The sequence below is a fragment of the Cygnus atratus genome, chromosome 9, assembly GCF_013377495.2.
Source record: "Cygnus atratus isolate AKBS03 ecotype Queensland, Australia chromosome 9, CAtr_DNAZoo_HiC_assembly, whole genome shotgun sequence".
NCBI lineage: Eukaryota > Metazoa > Chordata > Aves > Anseriformes > Anatidae > Cygnus > Cygnus atratus.
Window position 1 is genome coordinate 24,431,722 of NC_066370.1, and position 23,792 is coordinate 24,455,513.

The 23,792-nt window shown below is 39.7% G+C and overlaps 1 protein-coding gene and 2 long non-coding RNA genes across 8 annotated transcripts in view; 2 read left to right on the forward strand and 1 right to left on the reverse strand.

Annotated features, from left to right (window-relative positions):
• The window catches only part of SMC4 (structural maintenance of chromosomes 4), a 37,591-nt gene extending 23,880 nt beyond the window's left edge, over positions 1-13,711 (reverse strand). Inside the window, exons 1-5 of one of the 6 annotated variants that reach the window (XM_035557131.2) lie at positions 13,470-13,711; positions 11,524-11,720; positions 10,207-10,385; positions 9,406-9,597; positions 7,500-7,676 (exon numbers count right to left, since the gene is read on the reverse strand). In XM_035557131.2, coding sequence (XP_035413024.1) covers positions 7,500-7,676; positions 9,406-9,597; positions 10,207-10,385; positions 11,524-11,653 — 678 coding nt within the window. In that variant the 5' untranslated portion in view covers positions 11,654-11,720; positions 13,470-13,711. Of the gene's footprint in view, positions 1-7,499; positions 7,677-9,405; positions 9,598-10,206; positions 10,386-11,523; positions 11,721-12,298; positions 12,725-13,469 lie in introns of those variants that run through there. The other 5 variants (XM_035557132.2, XM_035557130.2, XM_035557135.2 and 2 more) reach the window with 5 other exon arrangements.
• A 539-nt stretch (positions 13,712-14,250) lies between these two features.
• Positions 14,251-16,455, forward strand: LOC126913408 (uncharacterized). The gene is made up of 3 exons (XR_007708642.1): positions 14,251-14,406; positions 14,891-15,105; positions 16,371-16,455. It is a non-coding gene; the product is annotated as an uncharacterized LOC126913408 (long non-coding RNA).
• Positions 16,456-17,196: 741 nt separating this feature from the next.
• LOC126913407 (uncharacterized) lies at positions 17,197-22,999 on the forward strand. The gene is made up of 2 exons (XR_007708641.1): positions 17,197-17,416; positions 22,626-22,999. It is a non-coding gene; the product is annotated as an uncharacterized LOC126913407 (long non-coding RNA).
• The last annotated feature ends 793 nt before the right edge of the window (positions 23,000-23,792 follow it).

Genomic DNA, 23,792 nt, shown 5'->3' on the forward strand with positions numbered 1-23,792 from the left:
ATCTTAGAGAGCAGGACATCCTATTTGCCTCATTTTTGCACTTGAACTGTTAGAGTAGAACACAGAAGAAGGCTCTTGAATCCTTTATGGAACTTTAACATGCTTTGTATATTGAAGCCAGGCTTAAAAAAGAAAAAAAAATCACGTATTTCCATGATACAAGTAAGTTAGATAAATTCTTTATACAGCTTTTCTTTTTGTTTATATTTTCCCCACCTTTGAGGCACTGGGCAGCAGCAAAGCCACCTTCTTCAAACTGTACAAAGGATGACCACTGCAAATAGGGAGCACCTCCTGTAACAGCCTGGGTATTTTCCTCCCATACTAAGTCCCCTGAAGTTTCAGCAGTCGGATTTAACCCCCTAAACCTGGGTGTCCAATCTACCTAGCTGTGGTTCTGCATCAATAAACGGGACAGCTGTTTCAGAATTATTTTGCTATCACTCTTTGGAGTAAAGAAAGATAAAGTAAACCTAGCTACTGTGGTCTGTCCAATTGCTAACTCCTGCCTTGTGACCAAAGTGCTAAAATATTTAAAGACTGAAATCTATTGACTAGTGTTACGTTCAAAACAGGTAATTTTGTTTCACAAAATTTTAAATATGACAACTCTGGCTATAGCCAGTGGTAGTTTTAAGTCAATCACTTTTTTTTTTTTTAAACATTCAGAACAATATTGTATTGGTTTCACTGCAATAGTGGCACATCCTTGATAACGTATTAGCTTTTAAGGCTTCTTAAAGACCCACAAAAATTAAGTTTTGTTAGTGAGCCCAAAATCTTGGAGTGATGAGTATCTGCAGACTACACCGTAATCCAGAATCTAACACCTGTTACAGCACAATTATAATAATCTTGCAACTTATTCAATACTATCGGTAGGTATATTTAATTTGGTTATTAAACTAACTGATTAAGTGAATTACAGTTTGCAACTTTATGGTAATAACCAATTCTGCTTCATTTATCCCACTGACTTAAGTGATGCAGAAATCTAGACAGTTACTCAAGACCATTATTGCATTTAACTTTGTCAAGCAACAAAAGATTAATGGTCCTGTGATGCTTGTGACAGTGTATTATATATGCATGCATAACATTTAAGGTAAGCACATTGAATTTTAGAGGAAAATGGTTTAAACAAGTATATTTGTTCCCCCCCTAAAAAAGGGCTATTCAAGCCAGGAGGAAAATTCATACCACATTAAGCTTAGAAACAATAGGATTGTCTTTATTATGCAACAGGTAGTCAACAGAACTTGTCCCTTAAGCACCGAACTGAAGCGAATAGTGGACTTGTAGCCTGCACATCCAGAATGCTGAGAAAATAGTACTTGCGGTTACAACAACCAACTCTCATTCAAAGTTTTGTAGTGGATTATAGCAGCAGTAGTCTGAATCTGTCATTGCTTCTCCTACTGAAAAAAAGCATGTGATCAAAGTCATAACTTGATTTCCATTCTTAACTTTTTAACGTGGAATGCTGGACAGAAGCGATCTGGCAAAAGACAAAGTTCTCTTAAAATAATATTAAAGTTTAGAATTTTGAATCTTACTTTACAGAACACAGGTTATTTCCGTTTCTCCCTTAAAGCATTTCTCCCAGGCAAGGGGAATGTGGACAAGAGATTTTCTAAGTATTTCATCAGTCAGCTACAAGAGTTGAAAATTCAGCACATGCAACTTCTTAGCATCACCAGCATAAGGAACAGCAAGGGCTTATGCAGCCAGCGGAATGAAACCAGTAATGTCAGGGATTTGCTTGAAGGAGAAGCCACATTAGAACATCTAGAATGTTTACTATAAGAGCCATATTTCTACAAAGACTACTTACAGTATATTCCAGTTAGTGTTTTTCCATCCGTTGTCTTCTATTCTAACCCACTTAACACTGACATCAGAAGTAGGACTAACACTAACTGCTGCTACTAGGGTGTGGGCTCTTCTGTTGTGCAGCTCCAGTTCTACATGTTTAATTGACAACTCAGAACTGCTGCAGTCAGGAATAAAATTAGATGAAAAGCAGTAATGAGTATCAACTTGTATCACCTGGTAAGTGCTAGTTTGGAAGTTGATTAATTCTTAGTTTCTCTGACACAGGCTGTCTCACAAAGTTCTTTCCAGTGTATTTTATGCAGTTCCTTGATAACAAAGGTGCCCTGATTGCACTTTTATCTTACATAATATGAGCCACTAAGTAGCAACGCGAGATGAGTCTTCCTATTTCCCTGTACGCTACTTGCCTACTTGCACTGTTTTCAACCCCTCTCCTGTTTTTTATTTTTCTTATGTTTTTCTTATGTTTTACTCGCATGACAGTGCTCACACAACTTTATTTTTCACTTTATCAAAATGACATATCTCACTTTTTAAGCATGAATATGGTATGAAGTGGCAAAAACCAAGCGCTAAATTCGCGTACCTCAAGTCTTTCACAGCAGTCATTTCAATTTGATTCAACTTCGACAGTGTGCCCATACTCCACTCTCCATGTAAAAGTTTTGACTATGAATTCTAGTCCTACACAACACTGAGCCTTTGAAATTACGTACATAGATAACTAATTTCTGCAAGCTTATTCTTCTCCTGGAAATTTGTAGTACAGTTCCTCTTGTAAGCCTCAACACTTTCTTCCAATTCCGTGTTATTGTTGCTGTTACTTAATGCTTGAAGTCATCTCTCATTACTGTCCTTCAGTTTTACCAGATGACAAATAAGCAGAAGACTACGTATCAAATATTCAACTTCGTTTTCTGCCGTCCAAGGAAAGTGTTACGAACTAGGTGGGAAATCAAGGAAGGGAAAGAAGTAATAAAGTACACAAATCTACAATGCCACTACTGTCCAAAGATGGAGGAAAAACTTAGAATTAGCCCGTTATACAGCGTTCAGTTGTCTGCACGAAAGTACTATTCTGCATTCTGGAAATAATTTAAAAGTAGCCTTTGTCAAGCTGTTTGCACGTCCGTCTAATTTTAGAAACTTTCTTAAGGACATTCTTGTATTCAATACAAGAATACAAATTGAGTGCAAGTCTAGAGTCACTTTGGAATCTAAGTCAGCTATTGCAAGTTCAGCGTACAATGTTTGACTGTTTTAAGATTATTGGTACATTCTAACTAAACTACCTAATTGATCACTCAATAACACCAAGAAAGCGCATTTTCGCGTCCTTTCCATTTCTCCCTATTTTTCCAAAAAAAGTTTAATAAACATTGGTTAGTGTTCGTTCGGAATTTGCAAAATAAAAATCATGTAAACTAGCAACAAATTTTCTGATACCAAGAGAATTCATATTGAAATTGCAAGTATAGAAGTATCAGCGTATCTTATACTGCTCTGTATTCACATCAGGACAAAGCTTAAAATTTAAGCAGTGAAATTACTTCCGTACTCTATGCATCAAGTGTGAAGCTTCTATTTTTACATAACACCTTATTCAAAAATATCTGTTTTCATTTGATTATCATACTTGTTTTAATTCTCCCTACCACTTCAGCTGAACTGTCCTTGACCTTTCCAGAACAAACTTCTCTTCACCACCAACTTTGGCAGCATAGATGTCCATTTATAATCCCAGTAGAGCTTTTCAGCTCGTGCTCGCCTTAGATGCTTTAGCTCAAGTGTTGGTGTGCCTCATTAGGAAAGCAGACCTCAACAATTGGGAACTTCTGGCTTATCTCAAAGTGAAAAGAAAATCTGCTCCCCCTCATTTCCTCTCAAATACACTGGAAGAGCGACTCCTACGTTATTTCCACAAAGCAGCAGGTGAAAAACTTGACTAAACTTCCTTTCTGGCAACACAAATTTGCCATAGGATAAGACTTACTAGTACATTAAAAACGCTGTTCCAATCAGTTAAAAAAAGCATATAAAAATCACTGTAGCTGTTTATACTTGCTTAAGATTACATGGGAGTATTTTAATTGTCTATCAAAAACATGTGACACTAATTAGTAAAGAATTACTTAAAACTTTTCAGTTTGAAAGAGATAAAGGTCTAAAGTAAATTGATTTCAACTCATAGAAGTCTTCTTTTATTTAGCACAAAAGCAATTCAAAATCTTGCAATATTTACTACTATTTCCACAATATTCATCTGCAAAGCCGCTCTGTAGGCATTGGTTATGAAAATCCACTTTCTTTTTAAAAAGTTTATATTAACTATACTTCTCTTACCTTGAAATATATCAAAAGCCCATTTCAGCAGGTGTTAACAGTTACTGTTCACAGCTTGTTTTACTCCCCAGACGTGCCTACCCCACAGATGTCCTTAACTGACATTCCTTCAAGTTCTCCCTAGTTATTTAATAATTCTGGAGAGACAAGCCAGCCATGATAAAGAAGCTGAGATTTCTGTCTGGCCTCAAGATTAACCTGTTGGAGGAGTCACTATTGAGCAACAGCAAACACACTTACCTTCTGAGCTTTGCCCAACCCGGTTAGTGCACAGAACCCATGGTTTTCTGCACACTGATGTTCCAAGCATTCAAGAAAAGCTAAAAGACTTATGATTTTATTTGTTGTTCTTTAGAGATATACAAGTTACTGAAGCTGGGGTATTAAGTGTGGAAGAGAGAAAAAATAGCAGCAAAATGATAGATATTACCGCAGTGCTCAGCATACTTCCAAAAAAAAAAAGCGACAAGAAGCATTTTTTTCTGTTGCAGTTTCAGACCGTGGCAAGCTCATTAATGGTGCACTGAACAGTTTTCTGTTCCCAAAGTGCTAAACAGCATACAGCAATTTATTAAAAAATATAAGACATGCAAGCGTTGGAACCTAAAGATCACAAGCAACAAATTTCTGTTAAATGTTGGCAACATCTCATTGTAACCAAAAATATATATTTTTTTAAATACGATTTTTCTAATTAGCTAGTTCAGGCACAGAACTTATAATATTTATAGAACTGCTCAATTAGTGTTATATATTCTGTTTTTTTCACAGGTGTTTTTTGCAATGTTACTCAGAAGTCATCAGTTTGATTTTAATATTTTCAGTACAACATCAAAAGTACCCATATCCTGCCTTACCCAACATTTAAAATAAATAAATAAAAAATAATCATTAAAAAGATCTGGCCTAAGCTTTCAAACTTTATCCTAAAAAGCACCAAAATCTGCTATGTCAGAGAAAGACTGCAAAATGGGGGTGGGTAAAGAAACAAACAAAAAAAAGAGTCTTCTGGAACACATATTTGCTATTGAGTAATGCTGAAAATGCTAGCAGGATACTAATAAAGTAACTAGAAGTGTTTGTTACTATTTGTATAACCTGTTCTTTAACAACTTTTCCTTTAGTATTACTGAATACTCTGTAACAGATTGAAAATAGCATTTGACAACGCTTAACTAATATTTTTTCCCGAAACCTCTATTAAAAGTGAAATATTTTAATTACACCCTATTGACAGTCAGAAATCAAAGAGATGTGATTTATTTTAATGGGAAATTATTCTGACTTGGTATTGAACTAAACCAGGCCATTCTAACTGAACTATAACATGAGTAAAGCAAAAGCATAATAGAACTGTCACTTATTCTTCAAACTTAATTTGAAAAACATTAGGGAAAAATGGGCAATGCTTGTCACAGTAGTATGTAGCCTTAGCTTTCTGACACGGTCTCATTTACTTCTAATTATAATTTTCAGTGTTTGGGTTTTCAAGTTCTGCTGTCATTATGTGGCAAACACTGCCACATTTCCCAAATGGAAAGTACTCAACTCTGTATGGCCCAGTCCACAGACTTCACTTAAAAACAAAAATGACACAAACTTACATGAAAAGAAAAAGGCCCTTGCCTCAGTGACACTAAGAAACAAAAAGTATCTATGGGGATTCCTCTGCAGTTCATTGTAACACATTATCCACAAAGTTCAGTGGAATGAAAAACATGGTTGGAACCATCTCTTGATGTCTTAATAGTGATTATACTTCCCCTGATTTTCCATTATGCACATGAAAAACATGAAACTCAAGCTTTTAGGAGTAGGTATGTTCCTCCCATTGGTAAATTCCTGGGAAATGATTGTGGGAGAAGAAAAATCAAATTAGGTGAAAAAATACATTTAAAAAAAAAAAAAGCTGCTTAGCAAAACTCCCTCTAAAATGCTTCCTTCCCCTCCCAATAGAGGAAGGGCATGCTCTCCAACAACAAGCTTTAGATACTTCTGCACCGTAATTTCTATCAAAGTTTAATCTTTCACTGCAGTCTCTCCCTGTTAGAAATTTTCCTGTGATGATACTTCTGAAGAACAGCTATAGAGAGAAAAAAGTGTATACTACCAGTTGTTTGGTTGGAGGTACTTCTCCCTCCAACTTAAAACAGAAAATAGGAATAAGGTGTTGGATGGAATAATTAATTGGCATGGAGATTTCACAACAGATATATCCTCTTTTTGTGGGTGTAACTGTAAAAAAGGACGGCACAAGAAGACTTGAGGAAGTGAAGCAAAGAGAACCTTTTTTTTTTTTTGATAGAGGGGAACTGGAAGCTCCTTTGACAAAAACAGGCCTAAAATAATCTCTACTGAAAATTTCAGATCTTGGGAGGCTTCCGCCGTTCATTAATTTTCTAGGCCGTGATCCTTCAGAGTAGATTTGGGACTTAGTAGCGAAATAATTACAGGTAATTGCACATATATTTACTCAGTTGACTATTTAAAAATTTCCATGAAGTACTATAACCCAATTTTAAGTAGTTCTTTGGCACTAGCAAAATTCTAGATTATTTAAGCACAAGAAAAATTACTGCGTTTCTCTTCAGCCTGTCTTTTAAACAGCAAAAATATGCCAGCGAGCCTTATAATGTTAAACCCAAATGCAAATATAAATTATGTTGATAAATTCCATTATTTTTACAGTATGTGTTGTAAACTGGAGTTTTTAAGACATATCTTGAATTGGCTATAAAGCTGCTCTTCCTTGAGTACCCTGGAGTTGGTAAACAAATGTAAATAAAAAGTACACTTCACGTGCTTTTTTCTTGTAGTCGATTTTTATGCAATTAATTTTTATATACATGCTTCCGCAGTAAAAACCATGCCTATAATATGAGAACTGTACGTAACTTAACAGTAGAATCATTAAGATTTAAGTTCATATTGATGCACTTTTATCTAAAGTATAGACAAGTTGCTGAATCTCTGCCACGCTTAAGCAGCACAATAATATTGGGGTTTAAGGTTTATTTTACTACACCAATATTTACGTGCTGCTAGGGCGGAACAAGTATGACAACTCTTCTATTCATCCACATGTCAGGAACACAAATTCATTAACAGAAAAATTTATGTTAGCATCTTCAACTGGTTCTCTTCCTTAAATTTCTAAAGCAGCAAATAATGATTCGCATCTTTATTAGAGCATGCAAACCATGATGTGCTGCTAGAGTACTTTAAGGCCTCAAATATAAGACTCAAATCCTAAACAGTATTTTGGTAACTGTAACTGGAAAGACAGTTTTGCTTAAAATTGTTTTTTTTCATACACCAACCTGTAAAATCAAGAATCTGTTATGGTCCAGATCAATTCCATGACTTCGAAGAAGAATACCAACATCTTTGAATGTTGACTTCTTTCCATTAATGTGATAGACAGAAGAATTATCTCTATAGGCAGTTCTAGATACACAAAAATTGCTGTTAGGAATGACTTCATAATCATCTCCTTCCTGTTTTGAGGAAAAACAATGCCAAAAGAACAATTAGTATATCACAGGTTTACCTCATATTTCACAATTAAGCACAGAAATTTTATGATGTTAAGGCTTCGGCTTACTGCACTCTGGGGTCCAATAGAAGTGGGAACTGTCTTAAAGATATATACCTCAAAAAAATATCTTGAGAACTGGACAAAAATACCCCAAATTGTTTAAACAGCATGGCCTTCTTATTATGCCTTTCCCATCTCCAACAGAAGCTATTGCTTTGAAAATACATAAATTATTCTCTTTACCACTGCTTCACATCACAAAAGAAACAGCCTACTTCAACTCTAAAGTGCCTTTGATATTCTGCCCTTCTAATTTTAGTTTAGGAAGTCTTGAATGACTTGCCACCGTCTACATTTAAGCTCTTTTATAGTGCTAGGAAAAGAAGTTACTCTTAGCTGAGGAGTTCTAAAGAGAAACTGTAGAAGACAAAAAAGCAAAACATTAGAGATGTGATAAATATGATATCATCAGCTTCAAAAGCACTTACCTAAAAAGCAGCAACTACAGTAAAGCTGGTACTATACTTTTAAAAAGTTCAAATTGTTGCATGCTTCTTGTAAAGACTAAAATTGCCCTGCCACTTTCCCAGATTAAGCCCCAAGAGCATAATGAAATTTGTATATAATGCATTCAGAAGTTTTTAACATCATAAATTTAGCTTCTAGATGTTAACAAAGTCAAGTCAAAAATAAGAATAAATTATTATTGAATCAGGCTCTTACAGACAGAGGCAAAAGATGTGTAAATGTAGATCAAGTCAAAGAAAAATTCTGTTTTAAAACAGTTCCTTTAAAGACTGTATATATTGTCATCTTATTGCCACAAGTTTTGAAACTTCAATGTACATTTCCCTCTATATTGACTAACCTCAAACTCAAGATGATACTTCAGCCAGATTAAGTGTCCACAAAAATTAAATTAAAATCAAGCAAAATAAATTGTTTGTACTGTAACTGCAACAGACAATTGTCAACAAAATTGTACAGAAGTTTTTAACCAATTTGTGAAGTGGCAAGCAAAATAAATATTTTTAAAATTGTCAACACTTTCTATTTCATTCAAACAAAATATTAGGTTCAAAAGTGTTTAGTCATAGGGTGTGAAGTGTAGAATTTTTTTACGACAAATCTATTTTAAAATTGCAGGCACGTTTATAGTATATGAAGTGTAAATAAGAGTTTCAGATTAATTTTACATTTTCTAAATTTTCTAAAATACTTTCAATTGGTTTGAAAAGTTTTGCTTAAAAGGGTTTTATCTCTTAATCTATACATTACAAGCATAAGCTTAAGAATATGCAACATGTCCAAATGTAGACTTAAAAATTTTTAGAGGTGTTGTTAATTTCAGAAAAAAGCTTTATTTACTTGAGGTAAAAGAAATGACAACTGTAAAACGATTTCTTAAAATGACTAATATATATTTCTAAGTAGCTTTAAAATGAACATGTTCCAGATATTAGTGTTGCAGGAAAAAAAAGAGAGGAGATCCTATTAATATTTCAAGAAGTGCACCACTCGATAGAGGATTTTTAAAGCTAATTCTAAACTTTGAATTGATGTTTTACATCCCAATGGTAAACTAATTATGCTATGAAGTTTTCCCCAGCTCAGACTAATCAATTATTAAAGCCGTCAAATCCTTAAAGAAAATAAGTCTCCCCTGCTCTGAATAGAGGAATACATACCTTGTCAACGATCTTTTGGAAGTGGACTTCCACAGAACAACTCTGGATGTCCATATGCTCATCAGAACTATGGATCAGCACAGAGAGTTTTTTGGATCTGATTTTTTGTGCTCGATACCCAAACACAAAAAGCATTGCATCAATGATATTGGATTTTCCACTGCCATTTGGCCCAATAATACATGAAAAACGCTGCATAGTAAAAGAAAAAAAAAAGTGACAGTCAAAGGGAAATAGATCCTGGCCAGTGTAACATCATCTACTTCATTTGTGAATAGTTTAAAACACAGCTATTTCTAGTGAAGAAAACTGCAGATTATTTGATAGCTTAATCTGCACTGCCAAAGGTAGAGCAGTACAACTTATTTAAGGAAAAAAACACCTCAACTCAGCTCAGCTTTCTAAATTTTGACTTGTTAACTCAAAACGATACTGCACTTAGCAAGCATGTTCGCAAGGAAAGTTTCATGATTAGCCACGTAAGTCTCTTGTGGGCACTAAAAAATATTCTCATTCTTCAGACTTACCCCTAAAAATTCCCCAGTAAACGAAATAAAGAGAAAAGTGTGCCTTTTTAAGGTTTACTGACAAATTAAAATTGTACACTATCAGAAAGTTGCACTTAACTGTTTTCTCTTCTGTCCAACAACTAAAATACAGAATATCACCCTAGAAGCAATTTTAAAACCTAAATATTCTTCAGTTTTTCTGAGGTAAGGTTATGTGAAAATACAGGAAGGAATACCAGCACAGTGAAGTCTTACCTTCATTTAGAAAATGATTAAGGTAAAAGAAAGATACCTTATGAAAAGGTCCCAAAGTTTGCTCCCCTGCATAGGATTTGAAGTTGTGGTTTACAATATGAGTTATCATGAGACGAGGAGCACCAGGTTCATTGGTCATTGCTGGAGGTGGGGGAGGAGGGATGCTACCCAAAATCTCTTCTAAACTTCGATTTTCAAGCACCTCATCTGAGACTGCTAAAAACCATCCAAAATAAGCAGAAAGAAAATTAAGACTATAAGCTCTCAATGACTAGACACCTTGTAAAGTGTTCAATTCGATAAGCAAACATCATTTCTATATTAACCAGACCTGTACATTTGCGTGCAATTATTAAAATAAGCTAAGTGGTATTAAAATCCTTCTTCCAATGAACTGAATCTTTAAAAAGAGGTACTTAAGATGTCCCATCGATTCACTAGTGGGTTTGTTCTTTCATTATGTAATTCTTATTCTAACACACTTTAATAGGCACTCTGTAATTACAGTTGCTACAACCGTCACAATAAGCCTACAAATCTGAAACAAGCAAAGTCTTTCTAATTAATAAGTGCAAAGCCACATTTCAAGCGTGCTCGCAAGTCACTCTGCAAGATTTGGGGATCGCTGCACAATGCTCTGAAAGCTGTAATGACAGCACAACTACTCTGCAAAGACAGGAAGTTTGTTACGAAAACAAACTGGCCCCCTGGATATCTGCTAGTTGTAAGCAAAGCAGCTTTTCAACAGTTACTAGCAACTTTTTCTTCAAATAGACAGCAGTTTTTGCCACCAATTTCAACAAATCAATCCATTTATCAAATACCTTTGCTTTAATAATTGCCTATCTGGCTACCGAAAAAGACACACGCTGCTGTTTTTCCAGACATTTTCAACAAAAACCTCAAGGAACACAAGAAAACACACTGATTCATGAAAAAGAAAGTCAAATCATTTTAAGAGTTAAGTAAATAAACTTGACATTTATTCCATTCCAAGAAAACCCATACCATTGGCTGCATATAAATTTGAAAAATCCTGCTGTTGTATCATAATCTTAAGTACAATGTTATAGAACAGGAATACGAGATAGGCTTTATTAGGAGAAAACCTACAAAATTGCTTTTGCACTTGTACTGTGTCACTGGTCCAAACACTTTAACTCTTTGCAAACCCTCTTTACCACTTTAAAAGCAGTTTAAACTTGCCAGGAGTCAAGGCTTTCAATATTCCTTTCTAGACGAGAAAAGAGTGAATCCCCATCTGGCATAATCAGTAAATTCAACTGAGCATTGTTGCTAAATATGCACTATCATCTAGTTTACATGCCATCGGAACCACAAAATTCAGACCTACCTTGTGGTCGTACTTCACCAAGCTGTCTGCCTCCTTGTTTTTCCACTTCCATGTCACTGGTGGAATCCTCTAAAGGCTTCCTGCCCTTCTGATGGGCTGCTGTGGATGTTTTGGTGCTCTTGCTTGCCATGGTTATCTGTTGGCTGTTCCCCTCCAACTCCAAGCAATCAAACTACCGAAGGGATCTACCTCCTTTTCTGACATAAACAAGAAAACCCTGTGATCTATGCGTTGAACTACAATCCCCTAAGGAATATACCTATGTGTTAATCCAGATGTTTGACTATCGTGGAAACTAAAGACTAGATGTATTCTCAAGGCAAAAATCCAAATTCGAAACGAAAACAAAGGCTGAGCCTCGCAAACATATCACCCATCACCCCAAACAACAACGGACCCACCCTAATCTGCAGAAACAGCATGAATCTACCTACTGAAAACTCACACGGCCATGTTCAGTGAAGTTAGCATGCTCAGAGAAAGCAACCGTGATGCTGGGGGCCAAAGAGTTAAAGACGCATTTGCAAAACAAACTGAAAAGCCATATGTCTCCCCTCTCCTGGAAGCGCTCTTCACATACACCTTTCAGACCTGACACCCGTTTTACTTTCAACACTCCATGCTGGCTGTATGCGTGTACACAAACAAAAAGAGCCGTGTAATTATAGCAAACGCTTGGCTCTTAAGCGGTTTAAATCAATACGCTCGTTTCACGACATATAACAGCCTCTACTGCTAGCATTCAGCATTTAACAGATAAAGCAAGACGAAATACCTTCATCTAGTTCTGATGTTCAAGTTATCTGATCAAGAAGGAAGCGGTACAAAAGTCCATCAGCTGGCACTTAAGCACAGCTCCCAAAAAAAAGTAGAAATAGAAAACAACCGATGCGAAGAAAGACGGCCGCGGGAGCGAAACTCTCCCCAAAGAGTTTAAATTGCAGCAAGTGGCGAAGTTACTTTGCAGAAAAAAACAGACATGAGAAAGTTTACTTCTCACAAGATAAAAAACTGACGTGGTTAGAAAGTCATCTTACAATTGGTGCCAATCATTTGACGTTTTCAGACCTACCCCCAGCCCACACTCTCATGAGAGCCCTTCATTTGGGACAATGGGGGAGGGGGGAAACGAGCGAGAGATCTCATTTTAAGGCAATTTGAGTCAGTGCCCCGGTTCAGAAGTGTTCCGCAATGGCTGTCTCAGACAATTAGAGCTCTCAGAGCACCAGACTTACTTATTTTTTTTCCCCACAAAACCGTTCCACTCAAGCGGAATGGCGCAATACGGACCCATCTACCTTATCGGCCCCTTCCAAGCCGCACAGGCTTCACCAGGAGGGACCAGCCCGATCCCTCACCTCAGCCTTCAAACGGCGATGAAGCGGCCGCCGGCTCCCTCACGAACTTCCCAAGCCCGTGCCCAGCCCCCCTCTCAGGCCAGCCCCGAGGTGCGGGTTAAAAGCAGCTCTCGGCGACCCCCTGCCCCGGGCAGGGCGAGAAGGAGCCGGGCAGAAAGGCTCCCTCACGGCTCCGAGGCCGAGAGCCGGTGTCAGCGAGCAGCTCGGAGCCTTTAAAGCCACCCCTCGCCCTGAGGGACGCGGCTACAGCCCCGCCGCGGGCTTTTCAAGCGGCTTAGCCCTCGGGCTCGGGGCACGGAGGAGCAGCGAAGCTGGCTGCGGGAAGGTCCCCGCTGTATAAGCGGATCAAAGCCCGGCCTCCGCACCCCGGGGCTCAGCACCCCGCTCCCCCCGCCGGTCCCTAGGGCGCAGGGGGAGCGCTGCCTCCCCTACCCCCGGGGCTGCGGACAGCCCGCTGCCACCTCTCCCCCCAAAACCTCTCACACAGCGGGGCCGGGCACCGAGCCCCTCACAGCCAGGGGGGCTCCGCCGCCCCTCAGGGCTTTGAGGGCAGCGCCCGCCGCCCCCGCTCCCGGCCGCTCTCCTCACCGCCTCAGCGACCCCCCGCCGTTCGCCTTCCTCAGGGGCGCCTCCTCCTCAGGAAGCCCCCCGCGTCCCCCTGCCCCGGGGACCGGCCGCCGGCTCCCCGGCCGGGACGGCTCGGAGCGGCAGCGGGGCTGCGGGCCGGGCTGGCCGCGGCGGCTCAGCGGCTGCCACACTCGAAAATGGCGCCCAAACGGCGAACTCGAACCGAAATTCGTTAGAAAGGCGCGGGGCACGCTGGGAGGGGCGGGGGCCGGCCCGCCGCGCGTTTGAAAGGAGGGAAAAAAAAAAAGGAAAAAAAAAAAAAAAAAAAAGCCCCGCCGGGCGCCATCTTGGCGCCTCACCGCGCTCAGGGCCGTTTTTGGGGTGTTTTTTATTTTATTTTATTTTATTTTTTATGGTTTTTTAACAAGGGAGGTTGAGGCGCGATAGGTGGTGTTTGAGGCGCCTCAGCCGCTCCCCGTGCAAAGGGGACGGAGGGGTCGTTTGGGTTTTGGAAGTAGGTCAGTGGGCGGCGCCTGGCCGTGCGGCGGGACGGCTCGGCCGAGCGGACGGGGCTTTTACGAGTAAAATGTAATAATAATTAATAAAAAAGGTGATAATAATAAAAATGGAGTGGGGTTTTCAGTCGGCGCTAATTAACGGGCGGCGCGGGGAGCCGCGTCACCTGGTCTGTCACGGCCCCCCCGGGCCCGTGAGGTGGCGGGGGGTGGGGGGAGGAGGAGGAGGAGAAGGAGGGAGGAAGAAGAAGAAGGAGGAGGAGGAGGAGGAGGAGGAGGAGGAGGAAGGCGAAGTCTCGCGGGAAGTCGCTATAGAGACGGGGGGGCCGCGGAGACGCCGCCTGTGCTGGGAGGCAGGCGGGAGCCGCCGGGGGCCGCCTCAGGCCGGCCGCTGAGGGAGCGGGCGCGGCTGTCTCCGCTCTGCTCCCCCCGTCCCGGCGCAGGTAAAGGCGGCCGGGCAGGGGGCGGCGATGTGAGGGGGGCTACGAGCTGGGACCCGCGGGGGTGCGGGGAGAGCCGCGGGCAGGCGGCCGGCTGTGGACCGGTGGTCCCCCGGCTCCACGGGGGTGCTTGGCGGGAGGGAGCGGCCGCTGGGGAGCGAGCTGGGCACCGGCCTCGGTCCTGTCCCTGAGGGAAAAGGGGGGGCCGCGTCCCTCTGCCTCCCTCTGTCCGCCGCGCACAGCCTTGCTCAACCTCTCCGGCCCTCTCTGAGCCCTCACTTCTCGTCCAGCAGCTCCGGAGGGAGAGCAGCTGAGGGGAGGAGAGCGCAGGATGGTAATTGCAATGAGGAGGCACGGGGTTGAGGTGGTTTTTTAAAAAAGGGCAACAGTTTGAGGCCGGGAGAAGCTGAGCCGAGCTCATGTAGAGCAACTTGCTGCCTGCAGTTGGTGCCCAGCCGCCTCCTTATTGCCGTATCTTTTTTAAAAGCTTCTAGGAAATGCTTTCAGCTGATGCGCTAGCAGTTAGACTCTGCTGAGTTTCTGCCCTGAATGCATGCACGAAGGGTGTAGGATGAGAGGAGTCGCCGCTGACTGAGCTGTCCTGTGCCCCTAACACCTCACCTGGCGCTGACAGGTGCAGCCGCACAGCTGCGGAGCGCTCTGCGAGTACCTCGGGCAAGGGGAAGCGTTCGTGTCATTCAGGTGCGCACAAGGAGTGTTTCAAACTGGCCTTTTCAAAAATCACAATAATTATTTCATTCCTTGAAAGTAAATTAACAGAATTAATGTGATTTTTTAAAAAAAATTCACATGACGATTTGTTTGGGGCGTCCCTGCGGTGGAAGCTGGCCATACCAGCGTGTCTCCTGAAACTCTGAAGTGAGAAATAAGAAGTTAAAAACTACAAAGAAGCAGCTGAAAGGGTGGGTTTAAGTGTGGAAAACATTGCAGCATAGGCTGAATAGGTATATGGCCCTGCTGAGCAAAGGCATTACCGCTATGTGGAAGTCAGGGACTTGATTAAAAGTTGGAAGTTGAGCGCAGACTTAGGCCCCTTCTAAACGCCTGCATGGTGAGGTTTGCCACGCAGTTTTTGGTTAAGGCATGAGAACGAAATTAGACATTCAAATGTGAGAGAGAGAATTATTTAAAAATTACATTGATTGACACATGCAATAGTTAAGTAGGGTTGAAAATTAAGTTATTTTATCCTTTGGGCATCCTTTTAATGTTTCCTAAGTTCTGCATAGTACCTGTTTGACACGTCATCGTATTTATGATGGAAAAAATTCCAGGAGTTCAGAAGGTTGCATTGTGTGTCATTGTGCTCTCCTGGGAGCATACCGTTTGCCCCAAACCTCTCGCACTCGCTTCTTTTCATCCTGAAGGGCGAATGAGTTTTAACCTGGATCAGTGCCTCCATCCTGTCCAGGCACAGACTCGCAGGGCTTTTGCTGTTAAAAGAGGGAAGGGGATGGGACCGCGGGCCCTCTTTGAACTGCTTATGGAATTACTGCATTGCAGTAAAGTATCATGAACATTACAAATAGCAGTGGATGACAGAGTAAGATATTGTATAATTTGGTCACAGCAGGATTGTTTTCATAACATAGCTTTTCTCATAGTGCTGTCACTAAGCATGAAACTTCTTGAAAAGTTTGTGATTCCAGGTTTTCCCCTGCTACTGTCATGGCTATATGTCTGCACAAGGCAACGTCGGTGTTTCAGCTTACAACATTCCAGCAAAATGCTCCTACCATGAGTTGTTCTTTAAATTGCCCAGTGTTTATACTCAGCAATCATGTTAAGTATGCAGTTGGGTACTGTACAAACAGAATTCCCTTAAAACTCAGGTTCATTTTGGCACAGTGCTAATGCAATACTGGTCATTCAAAACTTTGTCTTGCTGTTGGTATCTTCCTTTTTAGTTTTGGCTACTTATATATGTTTGCTTTGTTTTATTACAGTTATACCTACGTACCGTTTTTAATGATACATCTGAACAACTGAAATGAGACTGAAGACTTCACTTTTAAAGGAACCAAAGCATATCCTTTGTCTCAGAATAAACCACAGAAAAACATATTATTTTTGTTTAGTTTCTTTTCTAGAAAGGATTTTATTTATCTTAAACCTTGTAGTAAAATATTTGTAAATTGCAGGTGGCTTTTTTTTAATCTCACCATCTAGTGCAGTCTTTAAGGGCAATGTTTTAAGAGATGTGGAACATTCTTCAGAAGCTGTCAATGTTTTGCTACTAACTTTTGAGTTTTTCTTTCCTTTCCTGTTTGTAGTGATGTTAAATCTTTCCAAGACAGTAAATAGGAGTAGTGATATTATATACTTGCTTGTAAGAGGATGCACACATAGCAGATACAAGCAAAAGCGTGATATTACATTTCTTAACAAATACGTCAACAGTTTAAATACATTGTGGTGTTAATAAACCAACACCACGTGTGTTGATGTGAACAATAACAGGGCGATTTGCACTTGTATTGTTCACTAAGATGCTGTACAGGTGTAACCCAACGGTTCTGCAATGTTTCAATAAATAAATATATATCATAGTAATTCTATTTTTACATGATATGGCTTGTCTGCTTTATATCCTGGTGAATTTCTATCATCTCTTTCCTTGACACAAAAGAGCAAAGAAAAAAATGGAGAACTACGTTTCCTATATACAAAACATTTTATGTAATCTTATGAAAATAATGCTACTGTACTGAGATATTTTATGTCCATTTTTAATGATTAAAATTTTCAGATTTCCTTAATTTAATTAAACATAAGGAATTAGTTAGCTGTGTGGGATGGACTACAGCTGATGAGCTATATTCCTGCAGTGATGACCACCAAATTATGAAATGGAACCTTTTAACTAGTGAGACTACTCGAGTAGTGAAACTCCCAGATGATACTTATCCCATAGATCTTCACTGGCTTCCCAGAAGTGTAGGTGGGAAGAAGCAGTCCCATGCTGAGAGCTTTGTTCTTACAAGTTCTGATGGTAAGTCAATTAAAGATACTTATAATGTTATACCACTTTGTGCTTATGTCTCAAATACTTACAGAATTATTTGCATGTAAATAATCTGCAATAAAACAATTTCAAATACCTATATAGGAGTTGCACTGATGTAACAAAATAGATGTTTCGAAATTAATACATTGTATTAGTATAGTTTTCACTGATACAACATTATTAGACATACTTCTGTCAGCAGATGCATAATTTTATATGTAAAGTCAAATTCTGTCATATTTCGCAGCTCCTTTCCCATTTGTCTATTTCGTTATCCAGTAGCTTTAAATATGTCTGGACTACTCACCAACATAGATACCAGATCACTTATAGCTATCAAAACAGAAGATACTGAAATTGCTTAATTGTTATGTTTAATATCAACGTAGGCTATATCTTGGACATACTACAAGAACATGTCCTGTATCTGCTTTCTCTGGAGTCTTGAATATCCCTCTGAAGCAGCTAGTTCTGGCTGTCATCAGACCTGTAAGACTAGTCTGTGTGTCTGCCATGGTGGCAGACGTATATACACATATATCTGCTGTGTGCTGCTGTGTCTCCAGTGTAGTCGTGTACCGGACTGGACTTTATGACAGTAGTGACGGTAGTGACTGTATTCCAGTGCGCGGATTCTGCTTTGTGGAAGGGAAGCAGGAGCCAGGAGGTTTGATTATTATAGCTTGTTTTCTTTCTTCCTCCCCAAAGAGACATTAATTTTTGTCCAACTTAAACACAGTCAAAATTTTTTTCCTGTATGATGGCAATTTTTTCATATCCCTGTTTCAGTGAAGAAATCTTAGGTAACTAGCTTCATTATTATTTTACATTTATTATGAAGCAGTCCATTCAAGTCATGTCAGACTTGTCTCCTTTCTTCCTGGTGCTGCAATTGGGATTATGATCCATGCCATTGACAGTTTTCTGCATATATTTTCCCTTTCTCTTCTTCTCTTATCCCTGTTCTTCATTAAGTAAAACACTTGGATGATTTTCTCCGTTTTTTTTTAAAGAAAATATGAAAAATAACAGCAAAGAGACATTTTCATCCACCCCCTTTTTATTTCTGCTGTAAAGAACCTACGGTGTGGAAACCAAGTAATTTAGACTAGGGTGTTTCTTCCTGAACCTGTCAATTTTAAAACTAAGACTGCAAGGTGTTTGATCCTTTATGAAATCTGCTTTTATTTTATCTTACATTGACCTTGTTATTGACCGTGAGCCTGCTGATGGGATGTTGGTTTGGGAAGGGTTTCTAACACTTCCATGTGGTGCATCCAAGAACGTGGTGAATGGGAGACTTGGAAAAGCTCTGTGACTGGCTTGCAGAAATTGGGCAGTCCTTACATAGATCCTAACATCTTGTACCTTTGTTTTATTCCGTTGAAAACGCAGTGAAAGGTTTCAGAATAAGTCAATTAACTGTCCTGCTGACAGCGTTAATTATGTGCACAAAGAAGCAGATCACACGAATCTACTAAACTGAGTTTATATTCTTCTGCCAGCGGTCAGAGGTCTTGGTGGTAAAGCTGCGTTCCGACACAAACGGCAGCGATGGGAGTTTCTCAGCAGTGAACTCAAAGCACTTCGCTGCTTTAAATCCCTGCCAGCTCTTTCAGGCAGAACAGATCATGGTCAATTGTAGAGTTCCCATCAGAACTGACCTTATCGATCGCTTTCACGGGGACCTATTGATGGTTTCGGTGGGACTGGTGGAGGATTTCCAGTTAACTTCTGCCCAGGTTGTGGCCAGAACCTTGGATTTGTGGGTCTAGTATGTTTCCTTTGTGAGGGCTGCTTGTGTGCCTAGCTTCCCAGTGAGCCTGGTAGGGAACAGAGGGTTTGTTACTGGGCATTTGCAGGCTGGAGCTGGTGTGTCCACCATGGCTTTCTGTATGGATGGGGAGGGAGAACACGTGCTTGAAGAAGGCAGGGAAAATTCATTCCTTGCATGAAATTTTGTCAATTTCTCTGGCTGCTAGCAATGGTTGCACTTAACAGTAAGGAAGGCTGAAAGTTCAGTTCACAGACTGGAGGCCACGATCTCTTCGAGGTATTTGGTGTGTAGATAAGGGCTACAAATACCTTCATGAAAAAGATGACTTAAGTCCGGTATGCAATTTTTTTTCTCTCATTTTCCTCTGGGTTTTGTATCAGTAAGATACATGAGGAAAAATAAATTGTATCCATAGATTAATTGAAAGGTTGAAAATCTGGTTTTATGTTTTGAGAAGTCTTAAATACAAAATGAAAAAAGCATGTTCTGGTAGCATCCCTTCTGACATGCTTTAGTCTATACCCCATGCAAATTTAGGTAAGGTAGCAGTTCTAGTTGATGTAGCGTCTAGTAGGTATGGGTGCCCTTCTCCTGCAAGTGGATTAATTGAACTGCAACAGAGCTACCCTTTAGCAATAAAGAGTCACGAATAACATCATGTATAGGTAGGGCCCCGAATCTTATCTGGGATTTGTTAGGACTTTTTAAGGCTGTCATTTAATTCTTAGAGGTTGGGATTACTCTAAGTGACTTAAATCAATTTGCAGGGGTTTATAGTGAGGGGTTCTTGCAGCCTAGCAGATGATTCTTGTTGCTGCACGAGATTTTAGTTGTCTGACCAACAAATTCTAAACCAGTCCCTTAATCTTGATCTGCATTTTCCTTGATAAGACTCTTTTTGTTCATTCGTAGCTTTTACCAAACATATGCTGTCTAGCCTAAAGTTGTCATTTTGGGATTCTAGCTAATGGTGGAGTACTTCGTAAAGATTTCAGCTGCAAGGAATAGAGACAAAAGGGCCAGGAAGAATGCTGTCTCTTCCATATTAAAAAAAAAAAAAAGGGGGGGGGGATTTTTTTTTATAAAACATGTAAACAATCATGTAACTCTGTCTCAGAATCCATATGCACTTGAGAGTCTGTAAACTGTCATTGTCCAGCTTCTGGAGATCAGCTTGATAAACTTTCACTTTCTTTTAATGCAGCTGTTTCTTGCTTGCATGCAGTATAAACTGATTTGGCTGCCTCTGCCAACTTGCAGAGGGATTTTTTTTTATTGCTCAGTGGGATTTTTTTTTTCTTTTTACAAACACGTAGGCCCTTTGGATTGTACAGTTCTCGGCACATTCCTAAGGATTATCACCTTAATGGTGTTACAGCTGGAATAGGTACTGTCCATTCAAAGTCTGAAGTCTCCTGGCCTGGCCTGTTTGTCGGGTGACAGAAGGTTGTACAGAGCAGTAGATACCCTGAGGTAGGAGGGCAACATAGGATATTGCATAAGGAAGATAGGATGTAGTTTTTATTAAACTGAATAGACTAAATCCCAATTTGTATATAAGCTTTGAGTCTAAATTTAAACAAAACTAAATGAAAAAACTGAAAACCTAGAAAGTTTTTTTTTCCTGCTCCCTAAGAAATGAAAGAAAGTGGGACTCCACGGTCAGACTTGTAGGGGGCTTGCTGCCAGGTAATCAATAACTTTGGAACAAGCTCCAGAGAGAGAGAGTGCCCTCCATCCCTACAATTTTTATGGAAAGGGGCAGCAATGTGATGAAAAAACACTGAATTAGTGAACACCGTAACGAGGGGCAGCTGTGGCACGGGCTGGTGACAGTCCATGTGGAAGAGTTGTCGCCATGCCCCCACTGATGGGAAGATTAAGCTGAATTCCCTTCTTAGGCAGTAACATTTGACTAGCTTTGCTCTTACTCATGGAATTAATTATTTTTTTCCGTAATTAATTCACTTTTTTTTGTCTTGTATAAGTTAGCACTTTATCTGCTTTCTCACAGACTTTTTTTTTTAACCTAGTAGCTGTTGTTCAGACTAAGGGGTAAGCTCCTAGCAATGAGTGGTAAATTCAGCCTGAAAAGTTGATTTTTGGAAAACTGTTCCTGAAATGTATTAGTCAGAAAAAATCATAGTTCTGTTCAATTTTACCCAATGAAATAGAAATAAAAAAAACAGTGCTAACCTAATTTGGAAAAGAATAAATGGAGATAAATCTTGATGCAGAAATTTTCAGTTTTCCTCCTAGTGTAACCTAACCTAGCACTTTTAATGGATATAACTTATCTTGCAAAGGTTTGGGTTTTTTTATGCATGTGTGAGTGAATTACTGCATTGTAAGTGTATAATCAAGTTTTGTTTCTGAATTACTTTTTTTTTAATAGTAAAATTTTAAATTTTGTTTAGCTACTACATATATATCATGCCTTATGTGTCAAGCCTGCAATTTTCCTGCAGCAGCTAATTCATCTCTGTGATAAGGATTCCTGGAAATTTGCTGAATCTGATGGAAATTGAGTATAATGTCTTTACAGGGTTGCATTTAATTCCTGGTTCAACTCCAGATGTTTGTGAAATTAGAGCAAATGTAAATTTAATCCTCTTGGGTGTTCTTCTGAGTTTCATCTCTTGTGGGATATTGTTCTTTTACTTCCTACTTACATTGATTATGTTACTACTTTATTTACAAAAATAAAGAATATGTTCAGCTTTAAATTGCATATTAAGCACAAATCATGAGGGAATAGACCTATTTTTTTTAACTCTTTTTTTATTAATAATTTTGCATTAGGTCAGCATTTAAGAGTCTGTGAAAAGTAATGAACAAAACATACATCTTTTTTATTCTGTATTTAAATAGGCTGCTAATCTCCCACTTGAAATTCCTCCAGAATTGGAGAGTCACTTTAGGCTTGAGGACAGCTTCTGGCTTCAGTACTTCATAAAAATCAGGGAACAGTATTTTACAAATCTCAGATTTAGAGTAAGGTTAAGTTGAATCACTTCTATCTATTCCAAGCATATAGCTAAAATTTTCCCTTTTTAATTGTGTATAAGAAGGCAATAACTTCTATTTGAAAGCCTCTACTACTTGAATGTTAAATTGAAGAACAGAAGAGAGAAGGAGGCAGAGAAATCCATTGAAATTTGCTTTTGGAGCAACTTCTATGTGAGAATGCAATGAAAAAAATGTATTTAATGAGTCGCATTGATTTGACTATCATAAGTTGTAAATTCATGTTGGAAAAGTAAAGAAATTACAGAAATAAAGATGATAACCTTGAAAATTTTGATTTGTGCTTAAGTATTAGTGTACAGTTTTTAAACACATGATCCTCTTTCCAGATGAATTCTTAGCACCAAAGAAGGACCTGTTTTTATTTGAAAGTATATTCTTTCCTACTAGGCCACAAATTGCTACATTTTATTATTTGGAAGATGTCTTGTGAAAAAGTAGGAGCTGGCAGACCGGGAAGGGGTGCAAAAGATGGATCAGCGAGTGAATGCCTCCCAGTGTCACAGGGCTTTATCCTGTACAGTGACATGGCCCATTGTTTTCCCGATAATGTGACTTAAACCCAAATACTCAGTCGCTTGCCAACTGTCTTTTTTTCTGTTGTTGTTCTTTGTTTTTGTTTGTTTCCTGGTATGTGTCAGGTTGCAGGGGCTTCTTAGAGGAGTACCGAGGCCTTTACTGAGTGGTAATGAAAAGCCAAAATGTGTAGTTCAGTGTATGATCTTTAAAATGGTCTGTTCAAATAAACTGATTTATACAAACCATTCTTTTTCTTCAGTATTAAGTCCTTAGCTTGGAAATCCTGCATTGGCAGAGAGTTGGCTGGATGCTTGTGCCTTTTTGTTTATATGCTCAAAATGAAGACAAAGCGTAATTGTACTCATTTGAATAATACTAGGAAGAGCACTGATGTCCGCCTGATGTTTATTTACTGACAGATCTACCAGAATGCTTTGTGTTTGCTTTTAGTCTGCTTTTGTTTTCAAGTTTTTGTTTTTGTTTTGTTTCTTAAATTGAAGTGCAAAATAAAACACAATAAAAGTCACTTCAGGCTCCTGGAAGCGCAGGCCGCTTGCACAGTAGCCAAGATTGGTGAAGTGTTTTTTTTTTTTTTAATGTGTGTTTAGTGTGGTGGTGTCTAAGGTTTTACTTTCTGTGTGGTTCATAGTTAACTCCACTCTCACCTGCACACACATACTTGCCTTGATAACGTGTTTCTTTGCCAAGATGGACAGGTTTTTAGTCTCTTTTTCTGCCCCCAGCTCTTTGTGCCAGGCCCGGCCCATGCTGGTGACGCGGCCGCCTCTGCCTGTACTCAGCCGGGCCCTGTCTCACTGCTGCTGGGTTTTCTAGAGATGCTTCTGGCACCTCTGCTGATGGCTTCCATCATCCAGTTACTTCAGGGGCCGTAGCCTACCCTACCAGCTTCCCTGAGGTCAGAGAGCCTTCCTCCACCTCCTGCAAGAGGCAGCCAACTTCTGCGCTTTTCCTTAAGGAGCGCTGAGCCCAGCGGTGCTCTGGAAGCTTTCCCATTAGCTGGTGACTGCTGAAGGGTCT